The sequence below is a fragment of the Phlebotomus papatasi genome, chromosome 2 (genome assembly GCF_024763615.1).
Source record: "Phlebotomus papatasi isolate M1 chromosome 2, Ppap_2.1, whole genome shotgun sequence".
Taxonomy (NCBI): Eukaryota; Metazoa; Arthropoda; class Insecta; order Diptera; family Psychodidae; genus Phlebotomus; species Phlebotomus papatasi.
This window is the reverse complement of record NC_077223.1, coordinates 84068401-84090712: the sequence shown is the minus strand read 5'-3', so window position 1 is coordinate 84090712 and position 22312 is coordinate 84068401. Positions and strand designations below refer to the sequence as shown.

At 34.1% G+C, this 22312-nt stretch overlaps 2 protein-coding genes across 2 annotated transcripts; one reads left to right on the top strand and one right to left on the bottom strand.

Moving 5' to 3' along the window:
- Window positions 1-10: 10 nt before the first annotated feature.
- Window positions 11-13495, top strand: LOC129804788 (ras-related protein Rab-8A). Its single transcript, XM_055852387.1, has 5 exons — window positions 11-497; window positions 9302-9501; window positions 9583-9675; window positions 9901-10014; window positions 10076-13495. The coding sequence occupies exons 1-5, from the start codon at window positions 374-376 to the stop codon at window positions 10187-10189; spliced, it is 645 nt and encodes a 214-aa protein (XP_055708362.1). The 5' UTR covers window positions 11-373; the 3' UTR covers window positions 10190-13495.
- Window positions 13496-16857: 3362 nt separating this feature from the next.
- Window positions 16858-20741, bottom strand: LOC129804768 (uncharacterized). The gene is made up of 5 exons (XM_055852362.1): window positions 20606-20741; window positions 18272-18409; window positions 17939-18210; window positions 17721-17880; window positions 16858-17654 (listed from the first exon to the last, which is right to left on the bottom strand). Exons 2-5 carry the CDS (start codon window positions 18383-18385, stop codon window positions 16950-16952), a joined length of 1251 nt encoding a protein of 416 aa, XP_055708337.1. The 5' UTR covers window positions 18386-18409; window positions 20606-20741; the 3' UTR covers window positions 16858-16949.
- Window positions 20742-22312: the final 1571 nt, after the last annotated feature.

Sequence of the window (22312 nt, the reverse complement as noted above, 5' to 3'; positions counted from 1 at the left end):
TGCGTCCATCACTCTGGCAATATCGATTTTTCTGTTTGTTGAATCACCACCAAAAGGGAGATTTTCTGGCAGTTCCTCCTCTCAGTTCTTTGTGCAACTCTGCCTCTGTGCCATCTCCCAAACAATTTCTGTACCCATTGACTGAAAAGTGTCCATTTAGCCATTAATTGATACCCCAAAAAGTATTTCAGTGCTGAGATAGAGAACCTCCTGGTCAATTGATTAGAAATGTGGGGGCTTTAGTGAAACTTTTTTATTGTGGCTTCACAGAAAGTACGTCTGTAGCTTCCCCCGGAGTGAAACGTACCACCCACACGGTGTGAAAAATCGACTGAAACAAAAAAGGTGAAAAAGCAGGAATCATCCCAGGACAATGGCTCTAGACTTTGCCACAACATACAAAATCCTCGTCTTGGGTGACTCCAATGTCGGCAAAACTTGCATCGTGCACAGATACTGCGATGAGAGATACTACGACACATATATCTCCACAATTGGTAATTATTTGATGATGCCCGTCCCTCCCAAAAAAAAACTCCGACTGAGCGTATGCCCCATAAATTTCGCCCGATTTTCCACTCCCAATTTCAATTGAACATCTCCCAGGGAGCACATCGCTTGGTGAATTACATTCTCTCTGCGGTACTCGCAGCGATTTTGCACCAGCAATACAAAATGCCTATGAGCATTTGGTGATATCGTAAATTTTCCTGATCCCTCACCTCTTCCCGCCTCTTCCTCTCTCCAGCTGCACTCACAATCCCCAAAACGAACTAGGTGAAATCTTGGTGGAAAATCTCTGTGAGAAAATGAAAACTATATTCATTTAATGGCCCTTTTACACCCACAGAAAAAGAGCAATAAGACATCTCTCTCCTCCGCAAAAATTATTAAATTTTCATTTCACTGAAACACCGAGCAAAAAAAAAACTAGCTTTTCCAACATGCAATCCAGTTAAATGACTTATTTCCTGGACTTTAGCTTCTGTAATATACATTATCGCACAATATTTGCATTTTTGCCCTCTTGAGAAGAGTACCCTAAGTGCAGGAATATTTAAATGAGTCAAAATAGTTGCAAATATTGAAAGTGTTAATATCCACTGAATAATTTCCAAGACTATAAAAAATGTAAAAAGAGGTAGAGAACGTAAATTTATCGGAAAAAGGTTTTATCTGTATCATATACAATATACATAAAATTCGGGAGAGAAATTAATTAAATATTCATTGCTTTCCCAGTTGTACGGTACCTATTTACAGACTGGATCAATTAGTAAGTAATTAAAAATTTAGTGAAATATGCTAATTTTCCATGCATTTTAATTCTTAACCGAACATGAACAATGTGCAAATTATAGAAAATATTACAATAATTTGAAAAGTGTGAAAAGCCATTTTGTTTATTTTTTTTTAAATAAATAAAATAAAATAAAAATTGTTTTTCTGTCACAGAGTCCCTGGGTTCGATTTTCAAGCAGTTGTTTGTGAAAAGAATTGAGATCCTTGACCACTTAGATCTTAGAACTTAATCCGAGAGATGGCTTAGTGGAAAATGAGAGAAATGCGGTTTAACCATTATTTCGAATATTTAAGCTAAGCCGTCTCTCGCCTAATCCTCAAGTCTGTCAAGGCCCTTAGAAAACAAATTAATTTCTATTGATTCAGTTAAATGTACAATAAACAATAAGAGGAACACACAGCAGGGGCTTATATTCTCATTATTCAGACAGTTCTGGACTATACTATGCACTGTGACCACTGTGACACAGTGACTAATTCTTCGTACAAAAGAGAAATCATTAATGGCTCTGTTTAAGGGGTTACGTGGGTCAAGAAGTCCAGATAAGCTTATATATATATATATATATATATATATATATATATATATATATATATATAAGATAAGACCAGATAAGCTTATGATAGCAGAAATTCTCTACAGGGGACCTCGTAGTGCTTGCAACTCGGAATGCGTGAAAATTCGATTTTGAGTTGAATTTTGTAGGTATCCGCATTGAGAAAACTGTATTTGGGGACCGAAGAGAAGGTCAACATAAGGAAAAAAGTTCATTAAAATCAGTTAATAAACATTAGAGATCAAAGTCTGTTCAATTTGGTTATAGTAGTAGGGAGGGATACAGTGTTGAGATGGATCCGACCCATCATTAGAAAGGTCTCAATCTCAGATATACTAAAATTTCATTAAAATCGCTTCATAAACACCGAAAACGCAATTCAGTCAAGATATTTTTGATTATACACAGAAAAACGGAAAATTCTTAAACAGAAACACCCAGGAATTTAATTTCAAATCCCATCCAATGAATGCCAATGCCCTAATTACAAATCCTTGATCATTTAGTTTTAGTTGCAATTTGCAAATCTGTAGACATTTTTCATTTCTCAGCTAATGCTGAACTTAAGTTCTCGATCTCTTAACTTGAAAGAGCTAGGAATTCTAGCTCATTTCTTTCGCTCAACTAAACTTAAACGCCTCAGGGATTCATGTCCAATTTAAGTTTCCAGGATCTTATGTATTCTTAAATTTAGAGTCAAAATTTTTCTGTGTGTATACATCAGGTCAGCGAAGTTCGAATATCGATGAAGGAGTGCAACTCACTGTTGGAAAAGGTCTCGATCTGAGCTACAACATTTATATAAAATGCATCGTCTAGTTTTCGAAATATTCGACATTGAATTTTTGAAAATCGATTTTTCAATTAACCGGACCTTCGATTAAATCATATGAAATTGGATTATTCAGAAAGTTGTAGGTAGCATTTAACGAAAAAAGATGATCAAATTCAGACTATTTAAAACCGGAGCTGTGACCATTTTAAAATTAAATTTTGGACCTTTTTGACCCCTTATCTTATGGCTTGGGTCAGGGGCTCGAGTGGGCTTAAGTTTGTTTTAATCGAAAGCTCTTATGCCCTACACAGATTTAAGACTTAAGACGAGAGACGGTTTAGTGTAAAGTCATGGAAATGCAGTTTAACCATTATTTCAAATATAATTATGCTAAGTCGTCTTTCGGCTAATTCTCATGTCTGTGAAGGACCTTAGACTCAGCTATAGCAAACTAAAATTTAAGATCGATCCATACCACAGAGTCTGAGTCACTAAATTTGGTCAGTAATGGCTCTGGCACTGACACACCTTTTGGATCAACAAAATTATTATTATTATTATTACTTTATTTAATCACAAGAATAGGGTCATCCCTTTTATAATTGTGATAATAAAAAAATCAGAAAAAGAGGAACATAAAAAATAGAAAATGACAAGAATTTAAAATTAAGAAAGTTCAAGATACAAATTAAATGCTTCTAGGATCCAGCCTGAAGATAGAAATTACGAATAGCAGCCGCAGAAATACGGAAATCATTCGGGAGAGAATTAAACAGAATGACGCCTTTTACAAAAAGTGACCGATAGAGGCAGTCATCTTGAAATTTAGGCCTCGAACCCTGGCAGAACTCCCCCTAACCAGAAATTAAACTAAAAATTTCATGAAATAAAAATTTATTTTCCGAGTTTTCTCAAACTCTTTCAAACTCTTATTTTTTTCTTTTAAAAATATCATAACAAATTCGATTTAGTTCAATTCAATTTTGCCTAACTACCAAAGAGTGGGATAGATGTATATAATATATTTGAGAAAGACAGACATGTGAATTTTGTTTAAATGATATTTTCCTGAATAAAAAATATGCAGGAGCTATAAAATATTAAATTTTGGTCAGTAATAATCCTAATCTACAAAATATCATTCTAATTATAATTTTTAGCAAAATGAAAGTCTCTTCGGCTTTCCTTGTTAAAAAGTTGCCTGAAAATTTCAATACTTTGAAAACTTTGAAAGGTAATCAATTAAGCAATGAATAAGTTTCATTAATTGAATTTAAAAAGAAATTTCTCAAAACGACATTTAAAAAAAATATAAAAATATAAATCCCGAAAATCTGTTTTTAAGTATATTTTTATGAGAATCAAGGATTTCAAAATTTAAATTGCTTTACTGAAAACAAACGTTATAAAACAAAATAATCATCTGTAAATATTCTATGAGTTTTTGTGCTTCAAAAAACCTTTCATTTGCATATAAAAAGAAGATAAATATAAATTACAAAATCTAAAGTGATATTTTACTAATGTCAATTACATATTTGTTTTTTCAAACTTTAGGAGAAATTTTTGACGAATATTATTAGTATTATGGATTATAGTAAAAAAAATTATTTTTTTAGTTTTTTTTTCAATAATAATCCAAATCTTAAAATTGATGTTAAGCTCTGATGATTCCTAATGAAATATTGTCCAAAATGTTCTAAGTATGTATTTTGTATGTAAGTCTTGATTATAATTCATCAATAACCTTGAAGGAAATCTCAAGGTCAAAAGTTAAACTTTTAAACATAGTCGATTAATCACATTTTAAAAATCTTGAGAATTTCGAAAAATTTAACTCTAAACCAATTATAATTAGTGAAGAATCAGAAAGTAGATCGTTATATTTTCATCAAAAATTCATGAATTTATGTTATTCTTGAATAGTTATGAACTAATTTATCTAAAATACATAGTAAAAACAGAAATGACGAAGAAAAAATTGCAGCTAGAGCATTCTGGATCTGAGTATTTTCCTTCACCTTTTTGACTCCCATTCGACACCTAAAAATCACCCACCGGTAATCCCTGCCCCTCCAAGGGGTCACCAGGTGAGAAGAGTAGCATTTCAGTGCAACAGTGACATTGCAATTTTTCTTGCACAGACAACCCAATCGTAAAAATTTTATTCTTCCCTTCAACTCTGTGACATTTTACTATATATGCCGGTTGTAGATGCTGAAGCATCCTTTCTTGGTGCAGCAATTTACACCAAAGCACGTATTACCTGTCCGACAAACATAGCAATAAAAGCTCATATTTAATACTCCTAGCTCAAATGGAATTTCCTTGCTATTCCTTAACTTCAGTACCCACAGCGGAGGTGGGAATTTTTATCCTGGGCAAAGCTCAAGATTTTTTACAAGGAAGAAAAAGTTGAATAAAAACGATAATCAGTGAGATGTGGAAAGATGTAAAGTGAAAGATTTTTTCCTTCAGCAATAAATTGCTAATTGAATTAAAGTTCCAGCTGGAAATACAATTTATTTTATTAGTGTTAGAAATGAGTCATCATATAATTGGTATAGATCAGCAAGAATACGGATCAATAAGTCCTTGAGGCAATACTGAAAACTTATTCAGACCCTTTTGAATTCGACAAACTGAAAACTTTATTAGGATGCAAATTGAGATAAACTATAGAAAAAGTTTCTTACAAATTTTACCTTTTTTTTAAGGAAAAAGAGCTTTTGTGAAATTTTAAGGATTTCTACAGAGTGCAACATTTGAAATGATGAAAATATGATCGCATGTAAGGATGCTTGAATGCCTTTCTTCCAAAATCTGATGTGGTCTTCAGACTGGGAGAATCCATCCCATCAACCCCATTCTCAAAAATTTCAAATTTCAAATCAACAAATAAATGCAATGAGTTTCAGTATCCTAAAGATTTTGTTGACCCGGTTCACCCAGTTACGAGACAATCTAATCTATTACTGACTTAAAAATTTGACCAAAAAATGTTGCTTGTTATGAAATTCGAGAATTTAAACCTCAGGTCTGTATTCGCTCAGTAATTGAACTTTCTCCTTACTAAATTAATGTAGCACATAGGACAGTGTAGGGTAGTTTCAGGCAGCTGAAATTTTGTCTATTTTTAAGATTTCATTTGCCAAATATTTATGAATTATATTCAAACGAAGTCCACTTAATTTTCTTTTCAGTATTGGCTACTTGAAAAGTACACTACCCATTCCAAAATTACCTCACCCTCCCGTACACTGAGAGAAATCCGAAAAAGTTAAAATAACATTCCGTAAATGTTAATTTTACCCTACAGTATTGATCCAAAATCGGTGTAAATATTACCCTTTTTAGGTTATTAGGGGTCAAAGGTACCCTTTTTCATGTTAATTTTACCCTTAAAAAGGTCTAAAATTAACATTAAAAAATGTTGATATATTTTTACACATAAAAATGTTAAAGTTCTGAGGAAAAATGTTAATCGCACCCTCTTTTTTTCTCAGTGTACTTAAAAAAAAGTTATACAAAAAACGGAATGCTCGTATACTTATGAAAAATTGCTCCAAGCGAACAAAAACAGTCCATCATATAAATGCATTTTCCTATTGAAATAGCCTGTTTTGCTCTAAGGGGCTCAATTGTACCTATGAGTCCTATGCGTATTTATTAGGAGTATACCGTAGTATTACTGATTTAAACTGGATCATAGATCATTAGACAACCATATTTCAAAAATTGGTGTGCCAAATTCGCACTTTAGAACGTGACCTTATAAATTTTAAAATTAACACCATCGCGTTGGTATTTTCTAAATCATTAAAAAAAAACCTAAATTTACCAAATCAATTGAAATACAGTGTCGGCCAAAAGTCTTTGGACCAATCTATGTTCGAGAAATCAAGTGAAAAATATGATAGAAAAAACAACTTTTCAATATATTTCTTTTTGCGAATGAGTTGCTTGTAAATCATAGATGTTATCAGGGGCATGACATTTCCTATGTTTCCCATATGTTTCTAGCGTACCGAAAAAACCTTTGGGTTTATTAGCTGTTTTCGGTCAGTATAGAATGAATTAGCAAAAAATATGAATACAAAATAAAAGCCAACCTAATATTGAATGAACATCCGAAAACTACAAATTGGAAACCTACGTAGTTTTGGAGATATCTTGTGAAATCTGTACGAAAACAGGGAAAAATTTACACTAAAATCGGTTACATTTTTCAGAGCTAATGTAACCCCCTTGGATGTTAATTAAGTATTTAAAATAAATTTAATACATTTTATTTCATATCAAAAATAATATTTTTCCCTAAAATTGATAATTTTTCATTGGCCAAAAGTTTATTGACATATTTGGAAAAGTAAGTCAAAATGGTCAAAAAGGTACAACTAATTTAAGAATTCTTTTATCCCAGTTATATTTAGTCATTTGAGAGACAAATGGTGGGATTGCACATTTGTAAAGTTTCCAATGGTCAATTTATGCATTTAAAATTAAGGTTAAAATGGAAAGTTACAAGAAATTAAAAGAAGAGAAATCGTCCAGAGATAACTGCTGGAATGAATCTGTGTCAACAAATGTTTAATTTTATGGAAAATCATTATATACATACAGAATCGAAATTTATGATAATGAGACACGATTACATCTAAAAAATGCTACTGGCAGACCCAGGCATCTCTGAAAATCAGCAGCTGCCTAGACCCAAACCCGATATCTCACAGTCATAAAGACACTACACTCGATTCATTGAGGCGCCCTATGTCCTTAACGTTCCTAACTAATAGAATTATTCACATTCACTCATCGGAAACGAAACGCTAATAAGCCGGGTCTAAGTTATCTAACAAGAAGATGTAGGAGAAAGTGCGCTACCTTCGGATGATTTACTCAACTCAATTTTTGACTAATAGCTCTTGTCGGGAAATTTGAGGCATTGGCTTAGCTCACCTAGCTATTAAAATATGTATGATATTATAATGTCCCAAATTCATTAAAGATATTGAAAAAACTGAGTTGTTTGAAGCTCAATTCGTCCGAAGGTACCATGGCCTCTAAATGGCGAGGTCGCAATGAAGCCAGGCTGACAAATACAAGGACAAATCCTTCCAGGAGCAGCCAAGAGATTCTATTTTAGGTAGTAGTGTTCCAACTAATGCAACTAATACATCAAGCTTCAGAGAAGCTTAGATGCGCAAAATCAAGTTTGTCTCTCTTAAGCTCAGATCGTAAAAATCAACCGAAACGTATAGACTAGCCAGAACTGATAATTATGTCATAAATCGCGCATAATTCATGATTTATGCTACTCTGAAAAAAAGTTTCGTAAAACGGACAAATGGATCTTGTTAAATTTTTTTCAAAAGGATATTTTTTCTACCAATTTGCAAAAAATAATTGTCTCAGATTTTATATAGAAAAAATATTCTTTTGACAAACTTTTAACAAGATACAGTTGGTCGCCGAGTTAACAAAACTTTTCCAAATTCTGTATGGAACAACATCCTTTTGACAAATTTTCTTGTTAATTTGACAAAACATTTTTCAGAGTTAGGTCAACAACAATACTTTTACTTAAATTCAAATTTTATTATTATTTTATAAAAAAATTGGAGTTTATTTATTCTAAAACTATATGAACTTCGGCCGACAACTTGATGCAAATAGAGAAACATTTTATTTTTTTTTATCAACTTCACTAAATGTGATTGTGCGGTGAAATTGCAAACTTAGAATGTTAAAAGAAATTGTAGAACTCCCCAATACCTTTATAAAAATCCCGAATATGTCTAAAAAAAAAGAGACGGGTTTTATAATAATACAACGTTTAGTGAAAAAAGTGAAAAAATGATATCCAAGCAGATAGGGTGAGTGTGCCAAATTTCGGCATAGTTGCATGCAAGCGCCAAAGTCTCAAGTTTAAAATGTAACATATTTAATAGAAATAGATTTTTTTCATTCCTTCTACTTAAGGAATGTTGCTTAGAACCTTGTAGACAGTTTATCGTCTTTCTTTACTTTAAAATCATTCTTAATACATTTTAAAATGAATAAAAATATGGACATAGCTTTGGTGCCCTATTTCGGCCACCTTCATTCTCATAGTTCCTTGCCCTTTAGTAATTCTTCCAATATCTTTTTCACGTCATCTCGTTTGTCGAAGCTACATTTTTTGTTATTCTTTTGCATTGTATAATCTCTGGAGTATGTAAAAACTAAAAATTCATGAAAATTCGAGGAACAAAAAAGGTGGCCGGAATTGCAAACTGGCCGGAATTTGGCACACTTACCCTACTGTTTTCATTAAAGAACCTTCACCAAATCATCAAATAATAATAATAATAATAATAATAATGACACTGGCACAACATTCCATGAAGGAACTAGGCCTTCCCGCAAGGGGATTTCTAGACCTGCATCATTATTTTTTCTTGTACAGGATGAGATTGACAGTCCCATGCCCGTGGAATTAAGTGCAGTGAAGCTCACTGGATGCAATCCGAATCCGAACACATTTAACGCCAGAAAAATTCCTGGTGACCAAAAGGGGATTCGAACCCGGGACACTTGCATCATAGAGCGAGTGCTCTACCACTTCACCCATTGAATGCCCATCATCAAATAATTATTAAAAATTCAAACTTGTTTCTTTTTGCAGGAATTGACTTCAAACAGAAACTGATAAATCTGGACGGGGTTCCGGTGAAGCTGCAAATCTGGGATACTGCGGGTCAGGAGAGATTTCGGACACTCACAACGGCCTACTATCGAGGTGCCATGGGGATTCTGCTAATGTACGATGTAACTAACTTGGAGTCCTTCAACAATCTAGCCTACTGGCTTAGAAATATCCATGAGGTGAGTCACCCGGCGCCAAAATGACCCGGTCAGTTCTTTCACTCTCTCTTTCTCTCTCACTTACTGCCCTCTCTTCTGCAGAACGCCTCACCAGATGTGGTGACTGTCCTAGCGGGGAATAAATGTGAATGTCCACCTACACAACGCATGGTAGAGAAGGCGCGTGGGGAAAAGGTAAAATATATCAGCTCCTTCCACACACCTTCCTTTTATTCCTTTGTGGTTGAAGAGGTGGGCTAGAGGGCTCACCTCATGGCGAGACATGAAGGCGACACACGGAACTGAATAATTTTTGTATACAGCAGAACACCTTTGTCCTCCAGAATCAATAAATTTGTGATTCCCAAGAATACCCTTGGCCACCAATCTCTCAATAACATGACTTTCATCTCTTCTCAGATTGCTGAAAACTTCGACATTCCCTTCTTCGAAGTTTCCTGCAAACAGGACGTCAATATTGAGGAGTCATTTATCACACTGGCCAGGAGAATTCGTGATCAGAGAGACCGCCGGGTGAGACTTGCTATTAAACCCATTATTTATTAATTTGACGAGCAATCCCTAACTTTTGCAGGGTGAAAATTTTGACCAGGATGACAAGAGACAAGATTCAGGATCTGCCAATGGATTGAGCAATTCGTTCGTTCTGGGTGGAAAAAATTCAGAAAGTGGTCGCTGTGCATGTTAATTTTCATCCTGGCCAAAGGAGGAGACATTAGGTGGCCCATGATATGGAAATAGAATAATCATTTGTAATATAGAGATTTAAGACAGATTTTTAGGAGAAAAGGAGGTCTTTTTCACAGACATTGCAGCCAAGATGAGAGAGTGTAGAGAAAATAGGGGGCAATTCAAAAGGCATTTGGAGTACAAGTTTTTCCTCTGCAAATTTTCTATGAAACTTTTCTTAAGGTTGATTTGAGATTTTTTAAAGTGTTAAAAAAAGTGAAAAAAGTCTAGGTTAGATTTCTGCAATATGGAATCAGTAATTTTAAACTTCATCGTAAGGAACCCAAGAAAATCTTTAAAATTGATTTCACTCCTTGTTGTATTTAGTATAAAGGTTATATCAAATGCGAGGTTATGTTGGCCTAACCTCTAAAGCAGCATGGCGGATGGCATAATAAAAGCACATTTTTATCCGCAAATATTAGGTTAGGTTCAACACTGGTAGCACATTTTTTATTAATTCTGAGAATGTGGTGAAGGAGTATAGTGCGGCTGATCATAATTGGCAAATTGCTAAAGATATCGTTTCTAAGGACAGAATTGCTTGGGCTTTCAAAAGTTTCAAGCCGTTTAAATCAGCAGGAATAGATGGCATCTTTCCTGCCTTATTTCAAAGAATCACGCACAGTAAAAAGCTTTTCCTGGAGCTGTTAAGGGATATTTATACAGCTTGCCTTGCTTTAGGCTACATCCCTGGTCTATGGCAAGAGGCCAAAGTTGTGTTGATTCCCAAGCCTGGCAAAGCTGATTATAGTGAAGTAACATCATATAGACCTATAAGTCTCACGTCCTTTCTGCTTAAAACCTTAGAAAGGATCTGTGAGAGATTTCTTAAGGAAAATATTTTAAAAACTAATCCACTACATCCTAGCCAATACTCGTACAGATCGGGCAGATTCGTAGAAACCGCGTTACATAGTGTAGTAGGTTGAATTGAAAAGACCTTGTCCTATGGTGAACTATCATTAGGAGCATTCTTATGCCCTAGACACACTTACGACTTAAGCCGAGAGACGACATATTGAAAAATGATGGAAATGTAGTTTTACCATTATTTCTAATATAATTACACTAAGTCGTCTCTCGGCTAATCCTCAGGTCTGTCAAGGCCCTTAGATATTCGACAGAGTAGGCCATGATATTATAAACAAAGCAGCTGAAAGAAAGGGTATACCCGAAACAGTTAGAAGATGGTTATATGCCCTTCTAACTAACAGGAAAATAAGCGTTACAGTTGGAGATCAAACGGTTAATGCCTCTATTCATAGAGGCTGTCCACAGGGAGGGGTATTATCTCCCATTTATGGAGTTTAGCCGTTGAAGATCTCCTTGAAACGCATAATGATAATTATTTTGCACAGGTTCAACAGTTGAACCTAACCTTCATAGTATAGAAAATGATGCATTATAAAACTTGGAAGGCGTTCGAAATTACCAGGATGACTTTAATTGTCTCATAAAAAGTAAATTTTACTGATAAAACTTGTTTTAAGATAAATAAATTAAAAGAATTTCACAACTAAAACGAACCGAATATTTTTTGAATTAGAACCATTTTCTCCGGTGCTTCCTTATTATCACCGAATTATCTGAATTTCCTCGACAAATTCCATTGATTTATCAACAAATTATAATGATAAAATAAGTAAGTGCGTTTCGCAAGAATTTTGTTACATTTATCAAAATACTGTTCCAATTTGAGGAGTGGGAAATGTCATCCATACCCTCAAAATATTCATATTTGAGGAACTTTACTGAAAAACCTCTTTTTGGAAGTTTCTTCATCCTTAAACTTTCTCACTGAAACGTTCTATTATTTTGAGGTTATCTTCTAACCAAACTTTATTTTGACTTCGCAACGTAACCTCTTTCTATTCCAAGAATTCCTTCTTGGGATGACAAATTATCTTAATCAACAGGGTAGAGAAATTTTTGATTGAAAAACATGACTAAAAATCGTATCACAGTGGTCGTTTAAATTTTAATTGTAATAAATTCTAACCTCAGAAATATATTAGACCTTGCCATATGAAACTTTATTGAAGTGTTTCTTTAAATTCGGATATAAATACTTGTAGATTTTAGATTTATTAGGAGAAAGTAGCATTTTATATTGACCTTGGAAAAATCCTGATAAGAGACAACCTTCTTTTTGAGGTTAGAGCATACATAACCTCAAATTCCAGAATAACCTCTTGACTAAATAGTTCGATCAAACTTAGTAAAACATATATACTGGCATAACAAATTCTTAAATAATTCATAGGATATAAGTACATCGCTTTGTCAAATGAATGACCTCTTCAATAGAGCAACTCACCCATCCTTAATTAATTTATTTTTTTAATTTAACAATGAATCAAGTTAAACGATTGATTATTTTACTTCATATCAAATAAATTTTAAATGATGATATCAGAGAGAAGCAAACTTGTACTCCAATCCAACTACTTTAGTGAGATAATAAATATGATGAGCTGTTTACCTTTCATATCATTTATCAACATGGGAAGAAATAAAATTTTCTAGCTAACAAAATTAGCAAAGCTTAAAGGACACATCGAAGAGAATAAAAAGTGACATGCTTCTATCAAATTGTTGAAATTCTGGGCTAACATTTTTGATATTCAAACCATTTTCCCAAAAAACTAAACACATCCAAAAAGTCATTTATAGATGTTTACAAAATATAAGATTTTTAGTTTTAGCGCACAAATATTAAAAAAAAAGTACTCGCAAGAATTTTGAGAAGATTGAATGCCATCATTCTTAAAGGACAAACTAATTTAATTTAATTTCTCTATTCAGTTTTTCTTATTTTCTTGTTCTCATCATCGAACCCACCGAAAAATTTGCTCAAGTAAATTCTTGAGTTGTCCTAAAATTTAAAAAAAAAAAAAAACATTTCAATGCTAATAAAGTTTGTCCTGCGCCTGAAATTGTGCCTGCTATTGGAAAAATCACTCTCTTCTCTCTATATCACCAATTTTACATCAATTTTTTCCATCTTTAAAATTCCCGCAACGAGTCTTCTTGCAGGATTTCCATTAAACTAAGCTTAATCTTGAAAAGAATACATGTTTTTCTTTTATTTTGGGACCAGAAACATTAAGAAAAGGTCTCATAAAATCCAACCAAAAAAAAATCAGCGAGAAAATTTCCGAGACAGAAGAGATTATTCAATACTCCAATTTTAAGATAATCCCTAATGAGACTTGAATGAAAAACAAAAAAAAAACATGTTAAATACTGCAGTCTTTTGTACGTAGGAGAAAATTCTTAATTTTTAAGTAGATGTTAATGGAGATTGCTTAAAAAAAATGATGCCACTTGTTAACTTACGTTGAAATAAAAAGAAAATGCAAATGAATGTAAAAGAAACAACAAACGGTTTTCTCTTGCGCACTACATTCGGATTTGAAATGGATTCTGATCTTGGAATTGGATTGGACTGGAAGTACTGGAAGAGAAGTGTGAGCCGCAAAAATTTACTGTGGTTGCAATGACGAGAAAACAAGTCGAGAGGTATATGCCTAGAACAACTTATGGTAAGTGAGATTCTCAATGTACTCTGTGATGTGTGTTCTGGAGGGGAATTCAGTAACAGTATGACAATTTCATATGAGAAATTTAAATTTTTTATCTAGTAAATTCGGAAGAATTAATCGTAAATATGACTGATATAAGTTACTAAAAGCTTCATAGAGCTCTTTGCAACGGCCATTCTATGCTGACTGTGCTTTTTTGTTGTCCTGTTTCAGAATTTTACCACGAATATTTGTCATATGACATTGTCATACTATTATAGAATTCCCCTTCTGGTCAGATCTTAAATTAGCCATAAAATAAGAATAAAGCCAAGAAATAAGAAGGTAGATTTGGCAGAGAAAGATTAAGAATAAAAGCGACAAAACGTCTTTTAATAATGTTCACTTATATAAGGGTCACCGAAGACCATAAATCGATATCTCCTATCGTTTGACCTCTATCTCGGTAACAAAATTTTGGGCAAATAAAAAAAGAATTGTTCGGGAAAAACAAATCAATGAGCCCAGAGAGGAAAACCATTCTTTTTTTATTAAAAGAGATGGCAAAGCGTTATAGCTTTACGAAATTCTTAAACTCACGAGATAAGGTTCTCCGTGAACTATCTTTGCGTAAGATTATTGAGTGTATGTGTATACCGGTTTACTGCTATGCATCATGTGTGTGTATTAACTCTTTCACGTCATTACGGTCATATATGACCCGGGGATTTTTTTTTGACTATTTACAATTTACATTAATTGAAATCTCGCTGTTTGTGCACGACATCATAATAGAAGGATTCTTGGCTAATTTTCTCAAGACTCCAGATATTCAGGAAAAGAAAATATTTGATATCAAAAATCACTAATTTCTAACTTTGTGAAATGACTTTTCTTTTTCAAAATTTTTTATATTAATTTATTTTTTTCAGCAAAAAGTTCTTTAAAAACACAAAATAGAATATCCAAAGATTGTATATTGCACATTTTGATATAATAAACTACTCTCAATTTTCCAGAAAAGCGTGTAGAATTTTCCGGGTCATATATGACCCTATTGTCGGCAAGGGAAAAGTTTATGAAAGTGTTTTCGTGCCAACAATGTAGTTGGGACAGTTGGGACATTGTTTTTTTTTTATGAAATCCAGAAGGAAAAAATCTTGTCCCTGGACATTTCATCTTATATCTGATGAATTATAACATATTTTGCAATATTTTAGAGTATTCTGCAAGCGTCCCATATTGTGCAATTGTATTGTATGTGAATAATTATGTAGATTAAGTTTATTTTTGTCAACTACCACTCAAAATATTGTGACAGAGACTGTTCAAGGGATTACCAGGAAGATTCCTTGAACACCAAGAGTACAGTGTTCATCAAGACAATCCACTTTGCCATGGTTTTGGCCAAATTAATAACTTCAAGCAAAAAAAGAAACTCTTAGAAAGCCCGTGATATAGATTTTGAAAATGGTATGTATACTTCCCTTGCCGACATTAGGGTCATATATGACCCGGTGTTTTTCCAAGTTTTCACGCAATGGAAATTTTTTTTCCTCTCAGAACTATTATATTTGATCATAAAGCATTGGGAAAAACTCAATTTTACATGAATTCATCTGCTGAATAAAAGGGTGACGTGAAAGAGTTAAGTGAGCATCATGTTAAAATGGTTTTGATTTTAGTAATACGCTTACGAAAAAATAAAAAGCATACCTTCGGTACGGGTCTTACTTAGTGGGGCCATACCTAATTGTGTCTACACACTAGAAGCAAATTTCGTCAAGAATTGACTTTAAAAAAATTCTGACGTTTCTGCCTACAAGGACAGGGGAAATTTTCTTTAAAAAGGCATTATTTAAAGAAATTTCTCCTAGTGTGCAGAGGCCTTAAGGTCGAAAGTTTTGGAAAAAATTGAGTTCTTTCATTTGAGGAAAAGAAACTGCCTCTGACAAACACTGTAACCCGTAAGATCAATTATGGATACTTTATCGATTCACTAAGATTCACTAAGACTAAGACCTGTACATCTGTACAATCGAGGAAAAAATTTCAAGACCTTTCCAAAAGATCCTAGTTTAATCAAATCGGTTTAAAAATGAGCCCTCCAGAGTGATTTAATTTGACCAATTTGACCTTCCAAAATACAAAATGCCGAATTTTCCTAATCACAGAAAAAGCTTGGGCCCTTTTTGAGAAAAATAAAAAAAAACATGCTTTTGGAGGTAGTATTTTTCTAATGGGAGCCACCGGACACCCGAAGTTGATATCTTTTACCGTTTAAGCTCCAGAACGATGATAAGTTGGAAAAAAGCGAATTGTATATACCTTTCTCTATTTTAGTTCGAACAGAAAACAACCAAATTTGACCAAACCGGTTAAGAAAAACATATTCTACTGGAGCATGATTAAACTTAGACCTAGAAACCTCGAATTTTCCGGTAATCTACAAAGGCGAAATGTCGACCTGGATCGTAGCCAAAACATATTTCAAAATAAAGGAAGTTGTTTTTGAAAAAATCGATTGTCTTTATCTTAGATCCAAAGAATATGCTCAGAATTAAAATTTGTTAGCATACCGAATTGGTTCACATCAAGGGGTGGATAACAGATCTTTTTGATCTGACGATCTACAAATCAAAATTTGCTGATCTTCTGGCAAAATCTTACTGATCCACAAAAATCCTATTGATTTGTCGATCTTTACAGAAATCGCATCGATCTGTCGATATTTTACAAGATCTTAGTGATCTTTATTTTGTAAGAAATATGCCGCTTTGTAAGATCTTGATTGTGTTATTCAAAATCATGTCGATCTGATTTTAAATACACTCTACCGATCGCCTGAATTCATAAAAATCATATCGATATCTTATTCCATTTGCAAAGATCGTGTCAATCTGTCAGTTTTAGTAAAGATTACATTTTCCTATTCTTGACACTATAGGCGTCAATCCTGTCGATTTGTCGCTCACAATTTACTGCGAAAGCTAATTTATTCACCCGTCTACCGGTTCACATTAATAGTCTATAAAAAGTTAATTAAAATAACTCATAACTAAGCTAATCATTGAATTTCAGTTCAAAATCTAAAAAGATATTTCTGATTTTTTATAATACTTTATATTTATACTTTTTTTAAAATACATTTGCAGTACACAAACTGAAATTACTACAAACCGTTAGCAATTTTTAGGCCAATATTCCTTTGTATAGAAGTTCAGGAAGAGTTTCCTTTAGCGTTTTTACAACTTCTTCATTAGTGTACATAAGTTTTCTGACTTTAGACATGACCTCAGGAGAGGTATCTGCTACAGCTTCAGGATCAATTTTTGTGAAATCCAAATGGAAGAAGGGTAAAAAGCACACAGCCCATAAAATTTCTATTGGTCCTCTTTTCAACATTTCTATATTGAGATCCAGCAATGTTGGGGGTTTCCTCAAGCATCCCAAACGATTGAGATATTCAGTGAGGGATTCGTGGTAAATACTGAGGATTTCACCTCGACGTTTTCGGCACTCTGTGCCACCAATTGCGTAGAAAACGCATAATAAATCAGTTGCAGGTGATCCCCAGTAAGATAATTGAAAGTCCAGAAACATTGTCTTGTTGAAATCTTCACCGTTCATGAGAAACATCATATTCTTTATGTGAAAATCTCCATGACAAAGTACATTGGCTTCAGAATCAGGATTTGGTTGGTAAGCTGCTAAAAGGTTTTCCCTAAAAGTTTTATTTTGAGTCGCGAGAACTTCTGCAATCCTTTCGTATCCAGGCCATTTTTCCACTTCCTCCCGAAGATAGTCAAATCCACAGAAAAATACTTTAAATTTGTCCATTTGAACATCAGTCATCGTGGTTGTATACTTTGTCAGATCATTTAGATGATTGTACTTCTACAATTAATAATTGAGTTTAAGAAAGTCTAGAACAAAACATAAGTTCTCTTCCTTGATTCTTACATTGTCATATATGTAGTAGGACAGTGCATGAAATTTAGCCAGTTTCTTCATTATCTTAACTGTATTATTAAAGTCGAAAAGTTTATAGTGCATTTCATAGCCAAGGCTTGCAATATCATCAAAAATTAGAGTTGGTGGTCCCATGATATGGTAAACCAAACTAGGAAAGAATAGAAGTATATTTAGAAAGATGCGAAATAATAATTTAACTCAATTACTTTGGAGCCAGTTCTTCTTTATCTCCAATGAATTCCATAATCCTCTTCATTTCAGGAAGAACTTTAGTGTACATGTCAATTTCTCTTTCAAACATGAGCATTTCACTGGTCATATCCTCGTTCACTTCATTTTCAACGGGAAACGTCTTGATAACTAGAGATCTAGAATCCACGGTTTTCCCTTTTGAAGTATAAGATACGATCGCTTTGAACATAATACTGGCATAGTTATCTCCTGGCTTTGTTCCCAGAACAAATTTAAGGTTTGTTATCTAAAAAATGCATTTACTAAATGAGATTAGGAAGATTTTTCAAAAATTAAATAGTATCTACTGTAAGATTATCGTCGTTTTTCGTTCTTCTGAGAACATTATGGAAGAATTCTTTATTGAGAAAATCTGGTGGATTAATTTCACTCTCACTAGCATGTATTTCACTTTCTGCCATTATTTTCTGAAAATATGTAATATTCTATTATTTTCCAATGCGTAATTTTAGCAGTAAAAAATGCTACGCATTGTGAGAAAGAGGCAGCTTAAAAAATTCTGGTTTTCTCAAAACATACGGCTTGGACTCCAAGATTTACTTTTACTCTATGACAAAAGTGGGAAGTATTCTTGCCTTTGGCTATCTAGGCGAATGCTCTATCAACTGAGTTATGGGGGCACTGGCTCTGATTGTCTTTGCTACTGATCTCAACCAATTGCCATGTGCACTTCAACTCGTTCTCGACTCACTACGAGCCTTGATAAACGGTATCATGTGTACAATTGAACCAGCAGCCCGTGTTTTCCATGGAGAATTAATTTACTGTAAAAGTGATTGAAGTGTTGGAAGAATCTGCTAAGTTTATTGTAAACCACTCAGGAGCGCCTTCCCGTAGTGTCGATGCTTCTTCCGTACTCTATTCCGTATAATCACATATTCAGATTTTGTACCGCGTCAGACCGATCTATTCGGATCTCTTCGCTCAAGAGCCTACACTACAGTCTTACCTGCCTATTGCGCTCGTTATTAATCGTGCCAAGGCCTAAGTAAAATTAAGCTTGCCTTGCCTAAAAACTGACCACGTCAATGACAAGTAGATTTGCCGATATCAAATCACCTACTCCACATGAAGCAGGGAACAGTGGACAAACACACAAGTGGTAGATGATTTGGATTACCCCACAGCCATATGGGACGCCATATTCCGAGAAAACGAGATATTCTCGAATGCGCTATACGTCGCTTCTCAAAGAAGTAAAAGACTTCCTTGTCTTTTCAGTCTTGTCACCACTAGGAGAAAGGCGCTCCCTTATTTCGATAAAATCTTGTGGAAAGATTTCGTCAGTTGGATCAGCAATTGTTGTAACTTCCTCATCACCTCATCAGCAGTTCTTGTATAGTGTGTGTATTCCCATGATGTTAGAAGAAGTGCTGATGAGGCGATAAAAAAGTTACGACAAATGCTGATCCAACTGACGATTTCCTGCCACAGATTGAGTCTAGTCTTCTCCGAAGATTTTCCAAGCGGTTTGACAGAGTGGCATAAGCTCTTGAGAGACCTCAACCTTGCTATCGTTTTTTTTTGTGATCATGGACAAAATGCTTTGGTTCAGAAAGAACCTTAGACATCTCTCTAATGGAAAATATATTACAATACAGGCGGTATCGTTCAGAGCGACGTCAACTTGCTTAGTGTGCGCGGATCTCTCCCATTCCATACTTCAACTGCGTACTCTTCTACGGAAAGACTACGCATCGATTTTGATTGAGCTCCCCAATGAGCGTTAAAAAAATTTCTTCGCAAAAAGTAAAGATCAGGAATTAGGGCCTTGACAGACCTAAGGATTAGTCGAGAGACGGCTTATCGTAATTATATTCGAAATAATGGTTAAACTTCATTTCCATCATTTTCCACTATAAGTCGTCTCGCGGGTTAAGTTGTAAGTGTGTCTAGGGCATTATGCCCTAGACAGACTTACGACTTAAGCCGAGAGACGACTTAGTGAAAAATGTCGGAAATGTAGTTTGACCATTATTTCTAATATAATTATGCTAAGCCGTCTCTCGGCTAATCCTCAGGTCTGTCAAGGCCCTTACTCTAAGATGGTTCAGGCTTGAAATTGTGTATCAGAATAACGCTCCTTATTTCAGTAAGGCGATCTTCAGACTAGAGGTTTAGCCCAGTTCCCAAACGTCTCAAAATCCTAAATACCGAGCAATTTTATTGCTTTTTGAGAATCTATAGGTCTTTTATCTTTAATAATCCAATCCTAAGTTAAATATTTCCAAAAAATCGTGATTGATACAAAATTAGAGCAGTTAAGCCATATGGCTAAGTCTTAGGTCTGAAGCCCGTATAAGCTTGACATCTTCTACGAAGGTAAAGTTTCTTGAATTTTCACAGGAAAATCATGCCAGAGCTTTAAGAACATTCTCTCTGGGATGAATTTTGCTTTGAGTACCACTTTGCAGTAATGTGATCAGCAATTGAAGTGCAGTGCATTCAAATTTCATGCTCTGTGAATCACCAAACTACATGGCAAAGTGATAATAGTGAGTAGACGCGAAAAATTGCCATTATACCGATTGATAAAAATAAGTGTATACTTTGACGCCGTAGTGCTTAGTCAATAAGTTTTGGGGAAATCAGAATTTTCAAAGCTGCCCATTGATACTCACCGGAATTTTGAACTGCCAGGAAATATAATTAACAGAAGTAATCAATGGGAAACTTGTTTATAAATTAAGTTGTTCGAACAACAGCTAGAATTCAACTAAAAATTCGCAGTATACATCAAGTGGATTGAATTGTCACATGTCTTCTTTCTGTTTATTAATGCTTATCTGTGTGTGAAAGCAAGAATTTGTGACAGAGGGTAATAAGATTCTTTACAATCGCAGCTACTGTAGTTAGAAGTGAAACTCGACTTCATCCAATCGATCCTAAACTTTAATGAAACATGTTGCGACACCCCCTGATCCAAATTACAAAGTGTTTATGGCTAAATCTTATGACTCCGGCACACCTTTTAGATCAGGAAAATTTCATGAAGTCGAAATTCGAAACCCTTTCTTTCTCACATGTTTTACATATGACTATCTCATTCTTTCGCATAACAAATTCGATTGAGCTAAATTGAATTTGGATTGATGTTTAAGAGAAGAAGAAGAGTGCGAGAGAATGAGATAGACATTATGCAAAACATATGAGAAAAAAAGGGATCCGAAATTCGACTTCATGAAATTTTCTTGATCTAAAAGGTGTGCCCGAGCCATTAGGATCACCTTAGCCTTTGGTAAAATTTTGTGAATTTTATTATGGATAGAGCAATTTGAAAGTTTCGTGGAATGCTCAAACTCTTCAAAACGCCTTGATTTCGTGCACTCGCTGCTCTGAACGCTATCGTTTCCACCCCTTTTTGTACAATTTTCAATTTTACATTGGATATTGTCACCAAGTCTAAGACGGCGGTAGACATAGATTTCACTGTCTGCCCACCACATTTAACACTTTTTAGGTGTAAAAATATATCAACATTTTTTAATGTTAATTTTACACCTTTTTTAAGGGTAAAATTAACATGAAAAGGGGTAACTTTAACTCTTAATACACCTAAAAAGCATAATATTTACACTGATTTCCGATCAATAATTCAGGGTAAAAGAAACATTTCCGGAATGTAATTTTAACAATTTCGGATTTCTCTCAGTGTAAGACCCATTGGAGGTGTTAGGGAAAATCTGAGGATTACATTAGGTGTAATTATGAGAGAATCATACCTAACCAAGCTCTTAACTGACTGTCAGAATGCAGGGAAAAAATGGTTTTCCGAATGTGAAAAAAACATGTGTTAGAAAAATACAGTAGACTCTCGCTAATCCGGCTTCTTTAACCCTTTAACGACGAGACACTTTTTACGGACTGAAAATCAACAATAAAAATTAAACTGAGAAACATAATCAATGATAAGCCTTACATCTAACCTTGGAAAGTCCAACAGAGTCTGATTTGGTGTATTTTTGCCTCTGTGAACGATAGGGGTAAAAATAGCCCAAAAATTTAAGTAATTTTTCTGAAAATACCAATAAATAATGTTTTTCGCTTTAATTAAAAATATTACGTATGAGTATTGTAGTTTTTATTGCCAGAAGGGTTTCGCTTAAAAAAATGGAAGTATAGAAAATAAATAAAACTGATTATGAATTTGAGAATTTAAACATTCGCCATTTTTTAGCTTAAATATTTACTACATAGCAAATAGCTAGAGACTTGCAAAAAAATTCTAGATTCCTTCAAACCTTCTACTTTACAATTAGAAAAAAATAACTTTAGGTAGTTAGGAAAAATTATTTTCTTTATGGGACACCGGTGTTCCAATCGTCCTT

What these genes read in the sequence shown, in the direction of transcription:
- LOC129804788 (XM_055852387.1), top strand. Translation starts at nt 374, where the DNA reads ATGGCTCTAGACTTTGCCACAACATACAAAATCCTCGTCTTGGGTGAC. An exon ending in CACATATATCTCCACAATTG is followed by an intron (nt 498 to 9,301) that starts GTAATTATTTGA and finishes TTCTTTTTGCAG; the next exon opens with GAATTGACTTCAAACAGAAA. An exon ending in GTGATCAGAGAGACCGCCGG is followed by an intron (nt 10,015 to 10,075) that starts GTGAGACTTGCT and finishes TAACTTTTGCAG; the next exon opens with GGTGAAAATTTTGACCAGGA.
- LOC129804768 (XM_055852362.1), bottom strand. Translation starts at nt 18,385, where the DNA reads ATGGCAGAAAGTGAAATACATGCTAGTGAGAGTGAAATTAATCCACCA. An exon ending in AAAGAAGAACTGGCTCCAAA is followed by an intron (nt 17,881 to 17,938) that starts GTAATTGAGTTA and finishes ATTCTTTCCTAG; the next exon opens with TTTGGTTTACCATATCATGG. An exon ending in CCTACTACATATATGACAAT is followed by an intron (nt 17,655 to 17,720) that starts GTAAGAATCAAG and finishes TATTAATTGTAG; the next exon opens with AAGTACAATCATCTAAATGA.